Consider the following 17,963-nt stretch of genomic DNA (forward strand, 5'->3'; position numbering starts at 1 on the left):
CCTACATTCATAAATAAAGAGCTGTCCCCCCCTTCTGAGGCTCCCCCAGTTCATCAAAATTTTTGAGTACATCAGAAACGCTGGCGTGCAGCTGCCTCTATGTTACTTAAAGCACAGCAGAAAGCAAGTGAGAAAATTGGTCTTATGTTTGTAAAACAAATGCAGAAAACTTAACTTTCAAAGCAAAAGAATGCTAGCTATTGTTTATTTGTAGTGAGTGCTTCCACTCTGCTTCATTCACCTGATCATCACTGTCGAGGACACAGACTCTTGTTTCACTTTTGTTTTGTAATTATTTCACTTTCATGTTCTTGGTGCTTTCGATTTTAAAGGAAGTGTTTGGCTAGCTGTTTTTCTGCTTCTTTTGCTTTCAGTAGAATTAAAATAATATACAATGGGAATAGTTCTATTGCCACTAATACACGAAATAAAACTAGCTAAAAGAACCGCAGACTCTTGAAAGGGATTGGAATGAATTAAGCTGTAGTTTGACAGCTCTGTAGGTTGCAGTCATCCACCTTCACCATTTCAATACTGACAGGAACCACATCATGGCCTCCATGTTATCCCAGCAAAATCACTTCTTCAGAAAGATTTGCAAAGTGCAGACAAACAAAAACAGGGAAGAAGACAGAGAGGAGGATTCAGCAGAAGAGCATTCTGATTAGGCCGCTGGCCCTGCATTTTGCATCTGGGCACAGGTTCACCGCGTTCGCTGGTGCCCTGCAAGACAATGATTCCCAAGTGCATTGTGAACTGGAACATCGATGGCCACATTCACAAACAGGAGAAACAGTTTTTGAAGTGTCAGCAGAATTTTAGGTCTCTGGTGTTATTTACAAAAAGTAATTTAAAAAAGTTATGCAGTGAAAGGTGGAAACTACTCTAAGATGAACGCTGACCTCACACGCAGCAGATGGTAGAATGCTTCAGCAAAGGGTTTTGTCACGGCCAACGAGACAGAGGTCGGGAGGGAGCCGTTTCCAGAAGCTGTTTCAACAACTAGCTTGATTTATTTCAACATATACTTAAAATAATAGCGCGTTTTAAAGTCACCACTGTGTCTGAGAAGCAGACTGAAACCCAGCGATTTTAACCTTCCAGATAAATCCATTTAATGTTCAGACCAGAAGAAGACTGCACGCACCGGACTGGTTTCAGGTGGCCTTGCACAATGCCATGTCCTTTGGGACCCTCTTTCGGTATGTGTCGTGAGAGGCACCTGGAACCCGCGACGCCTCAAGACTAACGCAACGAAGAACGCTCCTTTCCAAAGGCGGCGGCTTTATGCCAGCGCAAGCGGTGCCGGCCCGTCCGTGGGAGCGGACTCGCCCCGCAGCCGGGGCCCTCGCACCCCCAAGAGTTGCGTTTCGGTCACGCTGTCACCATCCGCGCCGCCCCCCTCTCTGGGGGAAGCCCGGCGCCACGTCAGCAGCCCTCACCGCGGCGACCGGGCAGGGGCGAGGTGCCGAGAGCCCCGCCGGCCGCCAGCAGCCCCGGAGCGGCGGCGATGGGCGGGGCCGCGCCCGGCCGCGCTCCCCCTGCCCACCTGTTACAGCGGCCACTATGACATCACCGCCCCCACCGCTCCGCGCCGGTGACGACACACCGCACTGACCCAATCAGAGACGGTGGGGTGCCGGGAGGTGGCCGGGAGCTGCCGCCGGCTCGGGGCGGGGGGGCCGTAGGTGCATGGGGCGGTGGGAGGGGGCGGTGTCCGGGGAGACGCGTCAGCCGCCGCCGCCGTCGTCGTCGTCGCGGGGTCCCTCCCCTCCGGCGGCCCGAGCCCCGCGGGGAGCGGCGCGGCGGGGATGAGGCGGGCCCGCCTCGCACCCACCGTAGCGGCGCGGCCGCCTCCGCCATGAAGCGGAAGAGCTGGGCCGAGGCCCGGCGCCGCACAGCCCCGGCGCCGCCGGCTCTGAAGAGAACTCGGGGCGCGGCGTCGCGGGCGGCGGGGAGCGAGGTGGAGCGGCAGCAGCCGCCCCCCGCCGGGCCGGAAACCTGCCTGAGGATCGCCGGTGAGGGGGGCGTGCCGGGGGGGCGGGCAGGGTGGCGACGCGGCGGGAGAGTTGAGTAGCAACTCAGGGCCGGGCTGGTAGCGGCGGGACGAGACGAGACGGGACGGGACGGGGCGGGACGGGACGGGACGGGGGGGGCCGCTGAGGTGTCCGTCCCGTCCCATCCCCGCGGCGGTGGGCGCCGCGCCGGCCCCGGGGCGGGAGGCGCGGCGGCGGGGAAGGAAGATTTCAGCGGTGGGTCGCCGCTGTCCCGCCGGGACCCCGGGGCGCGCGGCCGCCGGCGGCCGCCCCTGCCATCTGTGCGACGGGTCAGCGCTTGCGTCTCGCCGGCGTTTCACACAGCGCCGCGAGTCCCGCCGTTCTTCCAGAAGCGTAAATAGCCTGGTTTCATCATAACTCTGGCTGTACCGAGCAGTCGCCGTGTGCTGTCTTTCTGCTTGTAGGAGAGTAAACGGAAAATGTATTTGAACCAGTAAAACATGTTCCGGAAGGTGGGGTGAGGAAATAACATATTTCTCTGTGTTGGGGATATATCTTTATCCCAACGCTGTGCTTGCCGACTAATGGGTAAAATAATGGACAAGCCTCACACCTCTTCTCGACAGTCGAGTGCCAACGGCTTCAGCAGGCAGGCTTGCTCAGTGTCCTCTGTCCTTTTCGTGGCCCTATGATTTGAGGCATGCTTTGTTTTGGCACAGAACCTGCCTCTGTGGAGAAGCAAACTGCATCACAGCCAAAATAATCTGGATTTCGGTTTGAGTTCCCCAGCTAAAAGACATGCTTGAGAATAGTTTGCCTAAAAGCAGAAAAATATAAATTACTTTTTATGTCCTCGGTCAGAATCTGAGAATGGTAGTATTTACAACTTCTCTTAAAAAACAAGAAATAAGCCTCACTTACCGCTCCTCTGTGAAGGACATGGAGAGCTGTCTGTAGACAGAGCAAGTAAAAATACAAAGAGCAAAGGCAGACAAAAGGCACCACTCTTACCTGTGCCAAGAAACAGGGTTCCTTGAATTAACTAGTGTGTCTCCTAGATAACAATAAATATACATAAATAAAAACAACCATAAGATTTTGTTTTGAAAATTGGGTATAGCAATGTAGGAAGAATGTAAACTCCCAAAGCATACCAGATTCCTCTTTTTAAAAAGCTCTAGTACTGTCAGGAAGTAAAATCCTAAATATTCCTGCCTACACAGAGAAACATAATGGTGTACTTAAATGCAGAACTCTAATGCTACAATTACTCCAGATGTGTATTTTTCTATAACTGCAACCATTTGTATAGGAAATGATGGTGGTACAGTTTTAAGGTTAAATGTAAAACCCCCTCATTTAGCAGGTGATGACTTTTTGATATCAAAGGCATTTCACTACCTAGAATACCATGCAGCCCTGTCCAGCTCAGATCTCCAGCAAACAGCTCCATCTAACCATTCTCATGCAGCAGTTGCTTGGGCCTGATAATGCACGTCTGGCATCAACAGGCCCCTTAAATTACTGTGTTTTCTCCTCCAAAGAAATGTTCACCTATTTAAATAATACAGTAGAGCACCTAGGCTTTGACTTGCATTTTCTCAGTGGGATTTCACCATATGCAGCAGTACACAGTATAACAAACCTGATTAAAATGCAATAAATTATTATATGTAATATTTCATTTTGTCTTTATCTTTTCTTACCATGTACAGTGGCTGCTGTTTACAAGCTTCCAGAAATGGAACAATTACAGTCTAATTGTTGTTATGCTGGTATGTCATACGTATTTTTTAAAAGAGAAGCCGTGAAAGAATAAGCCCACAACCTTACCTTTTTATTCAGCTGTTTTAAAAGTTATTTCAAGTTTGGAACTGTCAGTTCTGCCTTCTCATAATGCAGTTCTGAGAAATGAATTAATAGTTCTGGACTGTATGTAGAGTAAAGCATAAGGCCTTATTCTTGCAAATGGACATACTGGTAAATATTTTAGCCTCTGTAAAGGCTGAGAGATCTGCATTAGCTTACCTTCTTACAGAAACAGTGCTAAACTCATTAAGAACGTTGCAGGCTACCCTCATTTTCATCTTTGCTAAAAAACAGAGGCAGAAAACAGATGTGAATAGCTGTAAAGATTTATGGATCTTTTCTTGTGTGATGTTATTCATAAACGGCAAAAGTTTGTAATCCATTATTTGCAGGGATTTTATACTGAAAATACAGTAATTATTGCATTTCTTTATTTCCTAATGAATTGTATGCATCAGCCATATGTCAGAATAATTTTTAATCAGAATCATCTAAATATTTTTGTTTACTATTAAGACTAGTTCAAGAAAGCTACACTTGTAAAAAATTGTTTGGTTTGGTCTGTTAAGCTGCACTGTAAGCCTTACCATTTTCTCTTTGTCAACTAGTGCGTGAGACTTGCTGGTATGAATTCAGTTTGCTGAAACTGACTGCATTTCTTCTGTTTATTAGAAGCATATTTCCATATTCTTCTGATCTCTGAAAGAAGTAATATATATGATCTAAAGAAAATGTAATAATTGAGTGTGAGATGCTTGAAAGCTGTTGATTTCCTTTCCTTGGCTGCTGAATTTATAAATAACATTTTAAAGATGTGGAATTATAGTGCATAAACCTCAGGCAAAAGGTGTGTGTTTCTCTCTCACCTCTTTTCAGTAGTTAATTCTAAAATGACATAACTACAATGACTATACATGGAATTAAATTTTACATGATATAACACGGTGGGGCATTTCTTGACATTTGTTAGTCCTTCTGCTAAATGTACATCCAGTTTGTTTACAGCGAGGAACTCGCATCTTGAAGGATGCTCTAAACTGTACTGTATATGCCTACTTTTTTCCTGGTTGAGAATTGTTTTACTTACACTGCCACTTTGTTTTTTGTGAAATAGCATTTGGTTTAATATGTTCATTGATAGATCAGTTGGTTTTTTGATTTTGTGTTGGGTTTTTTTTCAAACCATTGAATTGTCTTTTGTTTTTCCAATATTGCTGGCTTGTCATTATAAACTTTATGTATTATGTAGAAAAATATTTTTTTTTGGAATGCTAAAGACACTTCCACTGAGTATCATTAAGCTTTCCAACATTTTGACTATCAATACTTCCAATTAGTTTTCAGTATACAACTATCTCAGTAGAAAAGTTGTATTTACTCTTTTATTAATATGACCTCAGCTACTTGCACGTCTTTCTCAAAGTTAAGATTTTAAATATGAGTTTAAGGCTTTTGGTATCTAATGCAGCACTGAAAGTGCATGAACATATGTAGTGTTGTGTATCAGACTAGAACAGCAGAATGCAAGGACTCTTGAGTAAAGTAGCACAGTGTTGTTGATCATTTGTGATGTGGCCTTGAAAACAATTTTTTCATGGTTTTCTGTTAAATAAAAAGTTCCTCTAGCTTTTTAGTGTGCTTTCATTATCTTTTGAGAATCCAGGCTGTTGTTCTAATTGCCAACTCTGTCATCATAGTGATGAGTGAATGAATCTTTTCAAGGATAGAATGGCTAAAAAGAAAATCTTGTACAATTTTGCTTTTCATCTTGACATTGCAACAGAATTTGTCTTTTATGTTTTCTCATGCATCTTCCTGGTATTTTAGAGTCTTTTAAAGCAAATGCAACAAAATACCATGTACCAACTCTGAATTTAGAAATAGACTTCTCTTACAATAGTAAATAACTCCCTGCTTACTTTCCCGGTAATTCAAAACAGGCCGTTTTTTGTTGTAGTGTCAGTCTCCTGTGACTTTCTCATTTAAGGCATCTGTTTAACAATGGAACTGTAGAATTTATCTTTTTATGAAATAACCTTTGCTGATCATATGCAGACTTGCCCTGAAGTGAGTGCCTGTTTGGTATTTAGTTGTCTCTCAAATTACCGAAATGTCTTTCTCGAAGGCTTGTGCAGCAGATCCTGAGAAGCATCAGACTTATCGAGAGTAAAGGGAAGGAGATTATTTTGTCATCTCTATACTCACATTAACATTATTTTGAAGCGGTAGCTCTCAGCTTTCTACATGTCTATTTCCACAGAACACTCTAGATCTGAAAAACAAGCAAAATGCTTTTCCTCCTGTAAGCACACTGCAGATGTGTGATTATTATAGCTTGTGTAGACTTGCTTGTGCTACCTTTAGTCTCACTAGTTCATGTACCAGCAGTAGCAGAGCTATGGTAACATAGTCCTCAGTTAGGAGTATGCAGGCTCGTTTTGTTGTACATAGGATGCTTACTGAAATTAATTGCCTACTGTGACATCTGTGTTTCTGTATTTTAACTGTTTTATTATATGAGGCTAACAAAATTAAGTGTAATTGAAGTATACCTAACATGCTGCAGTCATGTCTTCTAATTGCAGTGCAGATGCAGCCTGTAAAGCAGTGAGCCCTACTCTCTCATTCTTCCAAGAGACAATTAGAAAGGTCTGTTCTAGTTTGATAGTTTTAGGAAGACGTTTTATCAGAAATTTGCAGGAATCTGGAAGTGCTCAAGCACACTATATGTGAATGAAATACTAAAAACCTAAAATTAGCAAAGGAAGCATAAAAATAATAAAATGGAAGCCTTGTTCCTGCAGTCCAAACCTTTGTGGAGTCCTACTGAAATTAATTCATCAGTGCTCTGGTGTATTTTATGTATAAGCCCTCATCTTGTAATCAGATCCTTAATGAAGGAATTCTCCTTTCTCACCATGTGTTACTCCTATTAAAAAATCAACAAACTAATCTTTGGCTAAACAGAGCTGGGAATGTGTTTGCAAAAAAACAGGTAAAAACAGACATGGTGAGTAATAAGAGCATTAGTCTGATATCAGACTGATAAGCCAGTAGAAAGGTAGATACACTTATGGGAAAGGACTTCTCTGTGTAGCTCATTTCTAAAATCTTCATACAGGAGACATGGAGCCTGCTGTTTACGTGATAGGGAGCAATTGTTAGCGATGCACAGGAATGAGCAGCTTGTCAGGATATTGGCATTTGACATGCACTGCTGTTATTGTGTGGTAATTCTGTAAATTCATTAAATTCAAGTTTCTTTCAGGTGTTTTAAAAATAGCAACAGTTAACATGATCCAGAGATACCAGTGCAGAATTGAATGCCAACAGCAATTCGAACTGTTCACTCAAGATAGGAATTCTTATTTTTGTTGGACATTTTTGTAAAAGTTGAAAAAGATTTTCAGTAAAAGTAGGAGCACTGAGGAAGCAAGTGGATCTCTTACGCCAAATCCCGTTTAGGAGCAAAATGATAAATTGTTTTAGGTCTTTGACCTGTGCAAATATATTTCCTTTCATTTTGATCCTCCTTTTGTATTTGAGGATTTTGGATTACTCTTTGTGTAGTGCTTTTATATTTTCAAAAGTGATGTGAAGTTTATGGAGAAGCTGGTGTGCAAGAAGGTAGCATGTCAGTTTGAATACACAGCCATTCTGCCCAGTCTTCAATGCGGATGTTGTTTGTGTACATGGAGAGCTCAGTCTAAGTCAATAATTAAACTGGACCTAAAGGACAGATGCCATTGAGGGAAAAATTCTGGCTGTGTATCCCCACTGTTAACCCCCAGTGGGCTGGTTCAGTGAGCTAACTCAGAAGAAAACTTTTTCTTGTAAGGAACCTGGTGGCAGCTAGCCATTAAATCAGTTTAAAAGTGGTGTGAAATTATAGCTTGGGGTAGTAGTGTGACATGTGTTTGATCTAGCGATGCCAGTTTAAACACAATCCCTAGATACCATATCCTCTCAGTTCTCCTTTCTGCTTCCTCCTTTGCCCTCAGTCCTCCCACACACACAGGTTAGCTGTCATTCTTAGGGCAGAGGGAAGTAAATCCAGCAAAGCAGGTTTGTTGGGGTTTTTTTTTAAATACTGTGCTAGGATACCTGTTACCATTTCTGATTTACACAGACCCACCTTGACACAGCACAGGGGAGTAACACAGTGGTGGGGACAGTAGCTGGAGAGTTGTCAGTGGCTGGGGCTCCCTCCACCCCACATCCCAAACATCCCAGGACTGTCTTTTCTGTAAAGCAGTTTTCCCCATAGTGTACTTTGTGCCAGTTGGAGTATCAGTGCACTTGCTTCTCCATATGTATTTCTTTTTGTGGGCCAGTTTAGTCACTTCTTAAAAATGCACAGTATTACTCTAAATTTTATCCTTTGGCTTGTTTTCAGGAGATGCTTTGGTAAATGCTGGGAGGTACAGAAGTTCCTAAGTAGGTAATGCACCTCCCAGGTAGTACTGCAGCTGCTGTGCCTACAAGATGTGTCTATCAGAAATTAAACAAGCAAGTTTGGTGCCTTGCTTCTGCTGAGAGAGTCAGGAAGTAGGTGCCTGACTTGCTCAGGAGTTACCCCACTGAGTGCCCCGACCTGTAAATGTTTAAGCCAAACCATTCACATCAGGCTGCTGTTCTACTGAAATGTGCATTTAGCAAACGTATACTTTTTGGTGGTGTTGTCTGCCTCCACCCCCTGAGATATCACTGTACACAGGTGAGCACTGAGCATGTAAGTGTTGAAAGACAGATGTGGGGACTCCTTTCATGGCATACTTTACTGTGTATTTTCAAGACACAAGTAATGTTTTCTAAGTGCTAGTCATGGAGGATTCTGTTTTGAAACATAAAGTGATTTTTTTTTCCTGCTCTCTGGAAAAGGAGATACAGTTTTTCTTTATCAGAAATTATGCTTTGAAATTTTATTCTTATATGTAGGTGATCTGTTTTTATATTTAAATCATATATCCGTTCCAGGCAACTAGTTTGCAAAAAATAAAATTTTTTAGGTTTGAATTTTAATCCATGTATTTTATAATGATATTTTTTCAGCAGAAGGAAGAAAAGTATTGCTGTGGTGCTGCAAGGCCTCAATTTTTATTGACCAATTACCGCAAGCACAGCAGTTTACATCAGCAGCACAGTTGGTGCTTAAAGTTCACAGGGGCAACAGCTCCCCCAGCCATAAAAATAATTTATATCTATGTGAATACCACTGGTGGGTTTTTTTTTTCCCCTCGGCTTGAGAAAGGAAGCCAGGGCAAGCACAAGATGCCTCCTGCCTGCGTGCACGCAGGCTTTGAAGGGGCAGCTGGGGTGGGGATGGGGATGTGGATGGGGATGGATATCCAGGTGGTGGCTCCTCCGCTGGTGCTCCCGCGGGCGGCAGTGGGCTCCCGCATCGCCCCTCGCATCCCTCCGGCATCTGTCGCCTGCAGGCTTTAATTGCACACCACTACTGTTGAGATCATCGTTTTAGGGAAAGATGGGAAGTGCCCGTGTTTCGGCACGAGTGTGCTTTGCCGCTTAGTTTAACATAGGTGTTATGAGGTGCTGAGGGATTTGTGGCTTAGTTGGGGGTGGGGAGGCGGGGGGGTGTTGGTATTTGGAGTGCAACAGGTGGGGTCTGTTGGCAAAAGGAGGTAGGTCTCTGCTGTGTTTGTGGGTGCAAGTCGGGCTCCTGCTATACCGCAAAGTCGTCAAACAGGTAGTTTTCCTGGGAACACTTTGTTTGGGAAAGAACACCAAAGAGCTCTGGATTACAGAAACACTGCTGAGCAAAAAGCCTAATCTTTGTGTGCCTTGTTGCTTAACACCAGAGAATAATAATATCTTGTTCAGTAATATTTAAAAGAAGATTTGGTTCATTTTAAACCATTTAAAGTTGTTCTGTTGACAGGTAATACTTCAAATTTTTAGCAGAAAAGTGTGATGTTTGTAAAAGCTTTACATTTTGTTGCATTTCAGATCGCCTTTATTTTGCAATTCTCTGCCAAAAACCAAAGAGTGGAGCTGCAAATACCCATTATTTCTGCACAGATGATGAACTTGTATATGAGAAGTAAGTACAGACTTATTTTTTCCAGTTTTTTTCAGAAATAAATTAGTCAGAACAACAGCAATGACAAACCAGTCTAACTGACATTCTGTTTTTAAATGTAGCTGAGGGAAACATACCATTCCCATTATAGAACTAATTACACGAGTTTGGTCCTCTCAGGCTTCTCTGCCATGATGATTTATATGTCTTATAAAGGTTTTTTGGCTTCCCATCAGGGTTTCTTAAAAATCTTTTCAAAGCAGAAGTTTTCACTGTATCCATTCTTGTTAGAAGACACAGGAACATGATGCAACAATATATATTCAGAAGGGCACACTGGACTGCTGAGCTGAAGGGGATGTCTGTGGTTACTTGAGTATTAAGTGGAATGTCTAAACTTCATAGAATAAGAGAAAAAACTGACAAAATCAATTCAAGCCTTTATGAGTTGACAATGGGTATATTATTTCCCCAGTACTGAACAATGTATGCCTTTGTATGTGATCTGCAATGCTGCTAATTCTTTAAATATTTCTGACCAAGAGTGTGCTTAATGGTTTTGAAAGTACTAATCAATCTTTATTCTCTGTGTTCACTTTTGTCTAGCAATATTAATTCCCTTCTTTTAAAGTAAAGCTTTTGGGTTGTTCTTAAAATAGAGTTTCTAAACTGGTGTCACGGAGTGATACAGTGAGAATTTTTCAGACCTTGAGTATTCCAGTTTGCTTTTGAGTGGTGGTGTGTGGAAAACAAAGAAAAAAGTTTTACTCCCTGTTTAAAGATGACAAAACTTTCCTCCAACAAAATAATATGTATGTAAGAAGGTATTCTTTTTAGAATGATGCACATATATCACATGTATTATTACTCCTTGCTTTGTGCATCTGATTAACAAAAAAAGGCTTTTACAGAGGTTATGTACAATTTTTTCCCTTTCTCCCACCAGCTTCTATGCAGACTTTGGACCACTCAATCTGGCAATGGTCTACAGATACTGCTGCAAGCTAAATAAGAAATTAAAGGTAACACCTGTTTTTTTTATTAAATATTCTTGACTTTTTAAAGAACAAAACCAAATGGGCCAAAAGTGGTTTTTTTGCTCAGGTGCTTTCCTGGGTTCCTAATCCAGCTAAGTTTTGAATATAAATGCTGAATTTTGTCGAGGTGAATTTAGGGAGAAGAAGGATCAGGAGGGAGAACTCAGTTTTAAGATCCGGAAGATGCACCACTGTGGCAGTAACTGATGTTAAACTCCTAAAAGATCAGTGGCTAAATGGGTACAGACTTCTTTAAATGAAAATCTCCCCCCCCTGGAGTTCAGTCTTGGCAATCTGCCAGCATGGAGTGTGCTTGAGGGTGCAATGCAACACATTTTTATTTGAGATAGTTTTTGTTTGACTTAGGCTTCTCATCTGGTCCTGACATCTCTTTGGTAAGAAGAAACATTTGATCTTTGATAGTGTTTATGGCATTGTCCTGAAAGAGACTGCTGTGCTCCTACTGCAGATTTTCTTCTCTGAGGGGTGCTCAGCAGTTTTCAGGATTAGGATCTTGATAGAGCAGTGTCTTTAAAACAGATATTTCCTCTATTAATTAACATGAATGACTTCAAGTTAGTTGACCTCTAACAGATGTTGGAGTATAAAACATACTAGGAAGATAAAAAAAGCTTATTAGCATTAATGTGAATCACAGTTTGCCTCTTCAAAACTGCTTAGATCTTGAAACTGCCACTGAGCTGTGAAAACTGGAAAGTATGCAAAACATGATAGTTTAACAGATACTTTTTTTTTTCGTGGCTTGATGTCTGTCACTGGTATTAGTTTGCATAATTCAGGCTTGCTTTGTCCCTGTGGCACTATGAACAGGTTTGCTGGAGATCAGATTCTCTGATTTTTGTTTGCAGGATGCTCTGAAGCAACACAAGTCTATATTATAATCCCTTTGAGTATCTTGAGTTTGATACTGGAGAGTTGTGTTAGGATTGATGAGAACACAGTGCTGCTAGTGATCTGGGGTTTATTTGTCTTGAGTGCATTGAATAGTATTTGAGTAACATTGCTATTTAAATAGTGACATTTTATGATGGTTTAGCAGTTGATCAAAGTATACAGTTTCATGCACATAAAAATTTGTTTTGAGGGCCAGTTAGAGGATATTTTTTGCTGCCACTACAGATATGTGTCCTTTCTACTGGCAATGCCAAGTAGAGATGAAATTTTATATGCCAAGCTGAGATGAAATTTTAAGATGTTTATGATAAAGTTTAGAAATACTTTCAAAATATTTTAATCTAACATATATTTTTCCAGTAGTTCTGATCCTTAGAAACAACTACTAGTTGATTTATCTAGTCAGGTTTTCTATAAGAATAAAAGAAGTCTAAATTCTGTTTTCAAAACTATTGCAACTTTAATATGCCCATGATGTTTTTGAGAATGCCACTTTGTATTTACTTAGCCATAAACGCCTGTCTGCTACATAGGGCTTGAAGTCAGAAACACTAAATGCATTTAAGGAGTAAAAGAAAGATTACTGTAATTTGTATCAAAAGTTATTTTCAGCTGAATACTGGGAAAAATAGTGGAACAATCTAGGTAGGGATGCAACAGAGTCTTCCAAAGCTTTTGAGGGACTAGTCTACAGTGTACGTAGTCCTCTGAATACAGGTGACTGAAAGTAGGTGAACAGACCCCAGCATTCCTCTAATTTTATAAAAGAAGACATGAAAACTCTAAAATACAAAATCATAATCTTGTTAATTTCTCATTACAGTCATTTTCATTGATAAGGAAGAAAATAATTCATTATACTGGCTTTGATCAGAAAAAACAAGCAAATGCTGCATTCCTCATAGGCTCCTACGCAGTAAGTATTTAAATTTTTGCATTACATCAGCTTGCTAAATGTGTTCACTTCTTCATATTCAATTTTTAAAACAGCAAGATAAAACCAATTATTTTCTCTTGAATAATCTTCCTACTAATGTATTTTATAGTAAGGTACCACATACTAAGACAGTTTTTAAAGTCTCGCAGGTGAATAAAGTTGTGTGGTTTGGTTTTTTTTCCTCTCTACTGCAATCTGTGCTCCTAAGAAATAAGAGCACCACTGAAATAAAAAAATCTTTATATTTTAATTTAGAAATATCTTGATGTTTTTCCTTTCCCCTATCCACATATACTCTCTTTTTTCTTTTCTAAATAGAGAAATAGTATCTTCCACAAAGTACAGTATATCATTTCCCATTTCATACACGTTTAAATATACTTGTTCTTTCCCAGCTGCTGCTTTTCTAATGTAAGGTGATCTCTTCAGTTAGCCTAGGAGAAGGAGTGAGATCATGTGGTAGGCTTAGAGCCAGTATAAAGCCTGGGAATATACAAAGTGGCTGGAAATGTACTTAGCCAGGTCCCTGACTGCAGAAGGGAAAATGACTGGCTTTACTCCACAACTGCAATGTGTTTGGTACACAAAAGTGTAGTCAAGTAATAAAATGCTGAATGCTTCAGAATGAAGATGTAATGTGCCATATTCATGTTCTACTTTGACTTGTAACACAGCTTCATCGTAACCATCTCTCTTGTTTACTGAGTAATAAAATGAAGTGAGAACCTATGTGTTTTTTGATGTGGGAGATATGAGGAGTCAAAGTTCATGTAGCCTTAGGTCATTCCATTTATTAGCTGCACTACTATACAGTACTTGCTGTGATGCTAGCAGTCTCCTTGCTGCCTCTCTACATCATGCATGAGGTGCATTTCTGGCTCCCTAGGTTTTCTCTTTTGCCTATTTTCTACAGTACTTAATACAAATTAAGCACTAGATTTCAAAACGTGTCACCCTTGGTATTTGAAACACAGTCATTTAGGAATTTTACTGTAGACTTTTGCATTCTTAAACCACATGGAAACTGGCAGTGTGACTTACCAAACTTGTTTGCAGTTAAGGCATTATGTTGGCAAAACAGCTGCAGCTTTTAGGAAAACTGCTTCCTAGTGACTTAACCATGATGGAGGCCCAGAAAGCGAGAGGGGACTGGCTTCAGTTATCAGCCATTATTTGGAGGGAAGTGAGTTTTGTTTTTCCCTAAACTTTTGTTCTGAATATGTGTAGTAGTACTGTGCAGCACAGCAGCTGACATTTTGAGCAGGATCCACGGTACAGAAAATTAATAGCAAAACAATCTAATACAAAAATACTGTGGTTTACTATGTAAAGTATACAAAAAACCTGACACAAACTTTACTTCTGATCCTCTAGTAGGCCTGCCATGTTGCAATAACAATATGCAGTTGAAGGGGAATGCTTGGACAGGCTTGAGTAAAGCTCTAAGATTAATTTGTATGGATTATGACAGTCCAAAGCACGATAATTAAAAATGGAGGCCGTTGGACACAGGAGTAGGCAGTTTTTGCTTCAGAGAACCGCAGTGAAGGAGGTGGGAGTTGCAGAGTATGGAAAGGATGTTAACACAGATCCAGCTGAAGTATGGCATGAGATCATGACTGACTAGCCAATGCATGAGGGAGGGTTAGTTGCAGATAGCTGACATATGGCAGAAAGAGACTACTCAAAACCACTGGTAATTTTCAGAGTTCAGAGACTCATGCTTACGTTATTAGGTACAGGTTGAATATTTCAGTGGTTTCCCTTAAAGACCAATCGCAAACTGAAGCACTAGGTGAGTGTTAGTCCCCTCCTTGAATGAGGGCATATCTGTCTTGCATAATCGCAAATTCTAGATGGCGAGGTAGCTCTAGCTAGATGCTGATTTTCTTTCCAGTGCAACACGCTTTGGTACTGCTTTTTCTATAAAGTAGGGTACAGTTTCTTCCCAGATTGATGTGTGAGGCATTCCAGTGGAGGAAGATCACAGAAGAAAGACTGTGCCCCCTCTGGCACCCTTTGATGATCTTTCATGAAGAGGCAGGCTTAATTACAGCACTCACTGCTGAAGTGTTCAAACATACCAGTCCCACGTTTCTGCTTTCTACAGGGAGAATTGGATTGTTCTCTATGGAGCGAACAATAGTATAGGATCTGTTCAGAATGCACGATAAATATATGTTTATAAGCATATTTCCTGATTGAAATAATATTGAGGCCTTCTTTATTTAAAACATACGCAGGCTTAAGCATCCACCTGCTCCTTCAGTTCAGAGTGCTTTGGTTTTTGATGAAGAAGGATCCATCCAGCTATTGGTCAAAACTAAGAAGCTTTTCTGTAATTTTAGGTAATCAGACCATGTCCTGTTGGTATTGCTCTTTGCTGCTTGAACTGAGTATCGTCATTTAATTTCTGATCCCTTACAGTGTAAGTGGTAGGTTGCCACAGTGTTTTGTTTTCTGTGGGTTGAACGTGTTTTCTCATTTGATTTTGGTTTTTTAGCTTCATGGTGTGTTCCCATTTCAATAGTTTACCTTAGATTGCGGAACTGCATGGCAGTGCATCAGGTTGGAGGAGTTCAGATGGGAAGACCGAGGAAGTAGAAAAGGAAAGTAGCCTTTGCAGAGTTAGTCATGAAAATAATGCTTGTCTGTGCGTGTTGTAAGGCCTTTGATAACTTAAGCGTAGATTTGGGTGCAAGGTGCTCTGTAGATACGGGTGCTTTAAGTTACTTGTTAGGAATAACAGGCTGCCAGCTTTTCAGGAATAGCACAGACACAGTGAGTGTATGTGCTTTCTGATTTTGTTCTCTTTTTTTAACACAGTCACATTTTAACTGTAAAGCTGTGGTGAACTGTATATCATTAGTTCTCTGGAACTTGCATGTCCTCATAAACATTCAATATTTTATGCTAGCAACTTCCACATCTATCATTTTAAGGACTTGTTGACCTTAAATTTATATTCTTAAACAGAATATTATTTAACTTCTGCTTAAAGGAATATATTAGCATGGTTTATTGTTCAACATCTTTTGTTTAAATATATATATGTGTGTATCTATATCATGTGGGGATATGCTAATTTTGACTACTAAGACAATTATGAAAGTCTTTATTAACTGTGGTGAAGTGTAAGGGCAGCTGTTTGTGTTCTGGTTACAAGCAAAGTCTGTTCCCAGTCTTTTCCTCACAGTTGGTCTGTTTTAATGTTTCTCCACCTCCCCTTCATCTAACTTGTCTTTCCCTCCTCTTCAGTGGAGATAGTTTCTGAACTCTCCAGGCTACACACTTCTTTCTCCCCCCTCCCGCATCTGCTGCTTCCTTCCAGGTGTACTTTCATGTGACATCACAGCCTAACTCAAGCTACAGACCTCTTCAGTATAACATGGCCTTAAAAGAGAAGAACAAAGTTTTCAAATAGATTGTTATGTGTGTAGTTTTAGAATAAAATATGATTTTTTTAGAGTAAATCTTAACAATTTAGATCTTAACCCCTTTATTGTTCATCTTCCATCTATTCTGTATTTTGTTTCATTTTTACTGATGTTATACTGCGTAATGGGAATAATATTTTTCTGTGTAGATTAGCATAAGTTTGGCACATTCTGCCACACAAAGGGTAGCCAGAATTCGGTGTGTTGGGGTTGAATGTTTACACTTTATTTGGGCAGAGGGGGTGAGGGGAAAGAAGGGAGGGGGGAAAAAATCCACCTTTGTTCTTCACCTTTTAAAGAAAAATTGCTTTTCCTTGGAAGCTATCTGCACTGTTCAGGCCTTACCACTCTACCAAAGCAGCAGTGATCCTCTGAGTTGATCTCTACAGTGGCTTCTCTTGATTTTCGCCAGGATCTTGACTGTGGGTGAGGAAAGTCTGCTTCTTCCATCATTGCTCCTTCTATACTAAGAAAGAATATGTACCCTCTGTGCCCTGTCCACCCAATTCCCAAGCTCCCCCTCTCCCCTTGGGTGCATTAACTTAGTAACAGTATTTTTTTTCTCAGGCCTGGCATTAATTATGTACTTGGAGGGTGACCCTCCGAGGGTACCGCCCCATGAGCTGCTGTAATTCAGGTCACCTTCTCCAGGACTCATCTCTGTACTTTGTCTATTTTCTCATCTTCTTTCTTCAGGGTAAGCAGCGTTTCCTTCATCCATTCTGATCTGCAGTACTGGTTTTTTTTGCCTTTTCAATTTGTTAGTGTCCTTTCTAGCTGTGGACCTAATGCTGGTAGAAGCTGAAGATTGCACTAGCAATCAGCACCTGTCTGTGTGATGTTGAACTGCTTTGTTCTTAACGTGTCATTTGCAAACTATCTCTGGCCAAGCCCTGGGAAAGCAGGCAAACCTGTTTGTTTAGTGGTCCAGGCAGAGGGGCAGTAAATGGGTAACTGCAACAGTGCTCAAATTACAGGTGGGTAAACCGTGTTTACCTTCAGCTACGTTTTGGTGAGAGGTGCTTGTGCTTGACAAGCGAGTGGCAGAGATGAGCTGGACAAAAGGCTTGCTTTGTCCTCGTGTCCTCTAAAAAACTACCTTCCCTGAGTTGTGTTTGGAAAATCATGATTAGTCTTCATGATGGCAGCTTTTCCCTGAGGTTTGTACTAGGTTCTTCCTCATGATGTTCTTACCAGACCACTTGTCTCCATAGCAGAGGAAGCGTTGCTCTTTGTGGGTCCCTCACTATAGTATTAGCTTGCTTTCCCAGCTGTCCTGAAGTACTGATGTGCCCAGCCCCGTCACTTCCCAGCTAATAGGGTTTTCTAGACCTCCCTTCCCCTGTTGAAAAGGTAATTGGAGGTTTCTTGCTTTTGTTCATGGTGAACAAAGAGTTCATCAGTTATTCCCTCTCTGCCACTTTTATCCACTTAATGACTGTTTCTGCTAATGAAGGGACTGTTGGCCATGTGCATTTCTTCAGTACACCACAAATCCATACAGGAAGCTTTTTATTCTAATATATTTATATTTTAATTTTGCTGTATTTAATGTTTTTTTCTAAGGGATATTGCTAGAAAAATTAATGTATTAACTGACTAGTCTATCCAGTGGAGGTTTTAATCAAAAATATTTAATACTTTTAAGTTATAGTAAAATTACGCATGCATATGAGCTTGTGTTTGAGTCTGGTCACACACAGTAGGTATTTGTATTTGTTCAGAATGGGTGGGTTGTGATTATTTGCAGTTTGCAGCAGTTCAGGCTATTTTGGGTGAGTGACATTTTTG

The 17,963-nt window shown here is 41.1% G+C and overlaps 1 protein-coding gene across 10 annotated transcripts in view; it reads left to right on the top strand.

Annotated features, from left to right (window-relative positions):
• Positions 1-1,589: 1,589 nt before the first annotated feature.
• Positions 1,590-17,963, top strand: part of CDC14B (cell division cycle 14B) — a 46,461-nt gene continuing 30,087 nt past the window's right edge. For 9 of the 10 annotated variants that reach the window (XR_012621527.1, XR_012621528.1, XM_074811764.1 and 6 more), the window contains exons 1-4: positions 1,724-2,018; positions 9,774-9,867; positions 10,793-10,868; positions 12,622-12,714. Coding sequence is in view for 8 of the 10 variants with exons in the window: in XM_074811764.1 (XP_074667865.1) it covers positions 1,862-2,018; positions 9,774-9,867; positions 10,793-10,868; positions 12,622-12,714 (420 nt within the window). In the remaining 2 variants the exon portion in view is untranslated. Of the gene's footprint in view, positions 2,019-9,773; positions 9,868-10,792; positions 10,869-12,621; positions 12,715-17,963 lie in introns of all 10 variants that reach the window. The other variant, XM_074811771.1, reaches the window with a different exon arrangement.

Source organism: Strix aluco, chromosome Z, assembly GCF_031877795.1.
Source record: "Strix aluco isolate bStrAlu1 chromosome Z, bStrAlu1.hap1, whole genome shotgun sequence".
In the NCBI taxonomy this organism is placed as follows: Eukaryota; Metazoa; Chordata; class Aves; order Strigiformes; family Strigidae; genus Strix; species Strix aluco.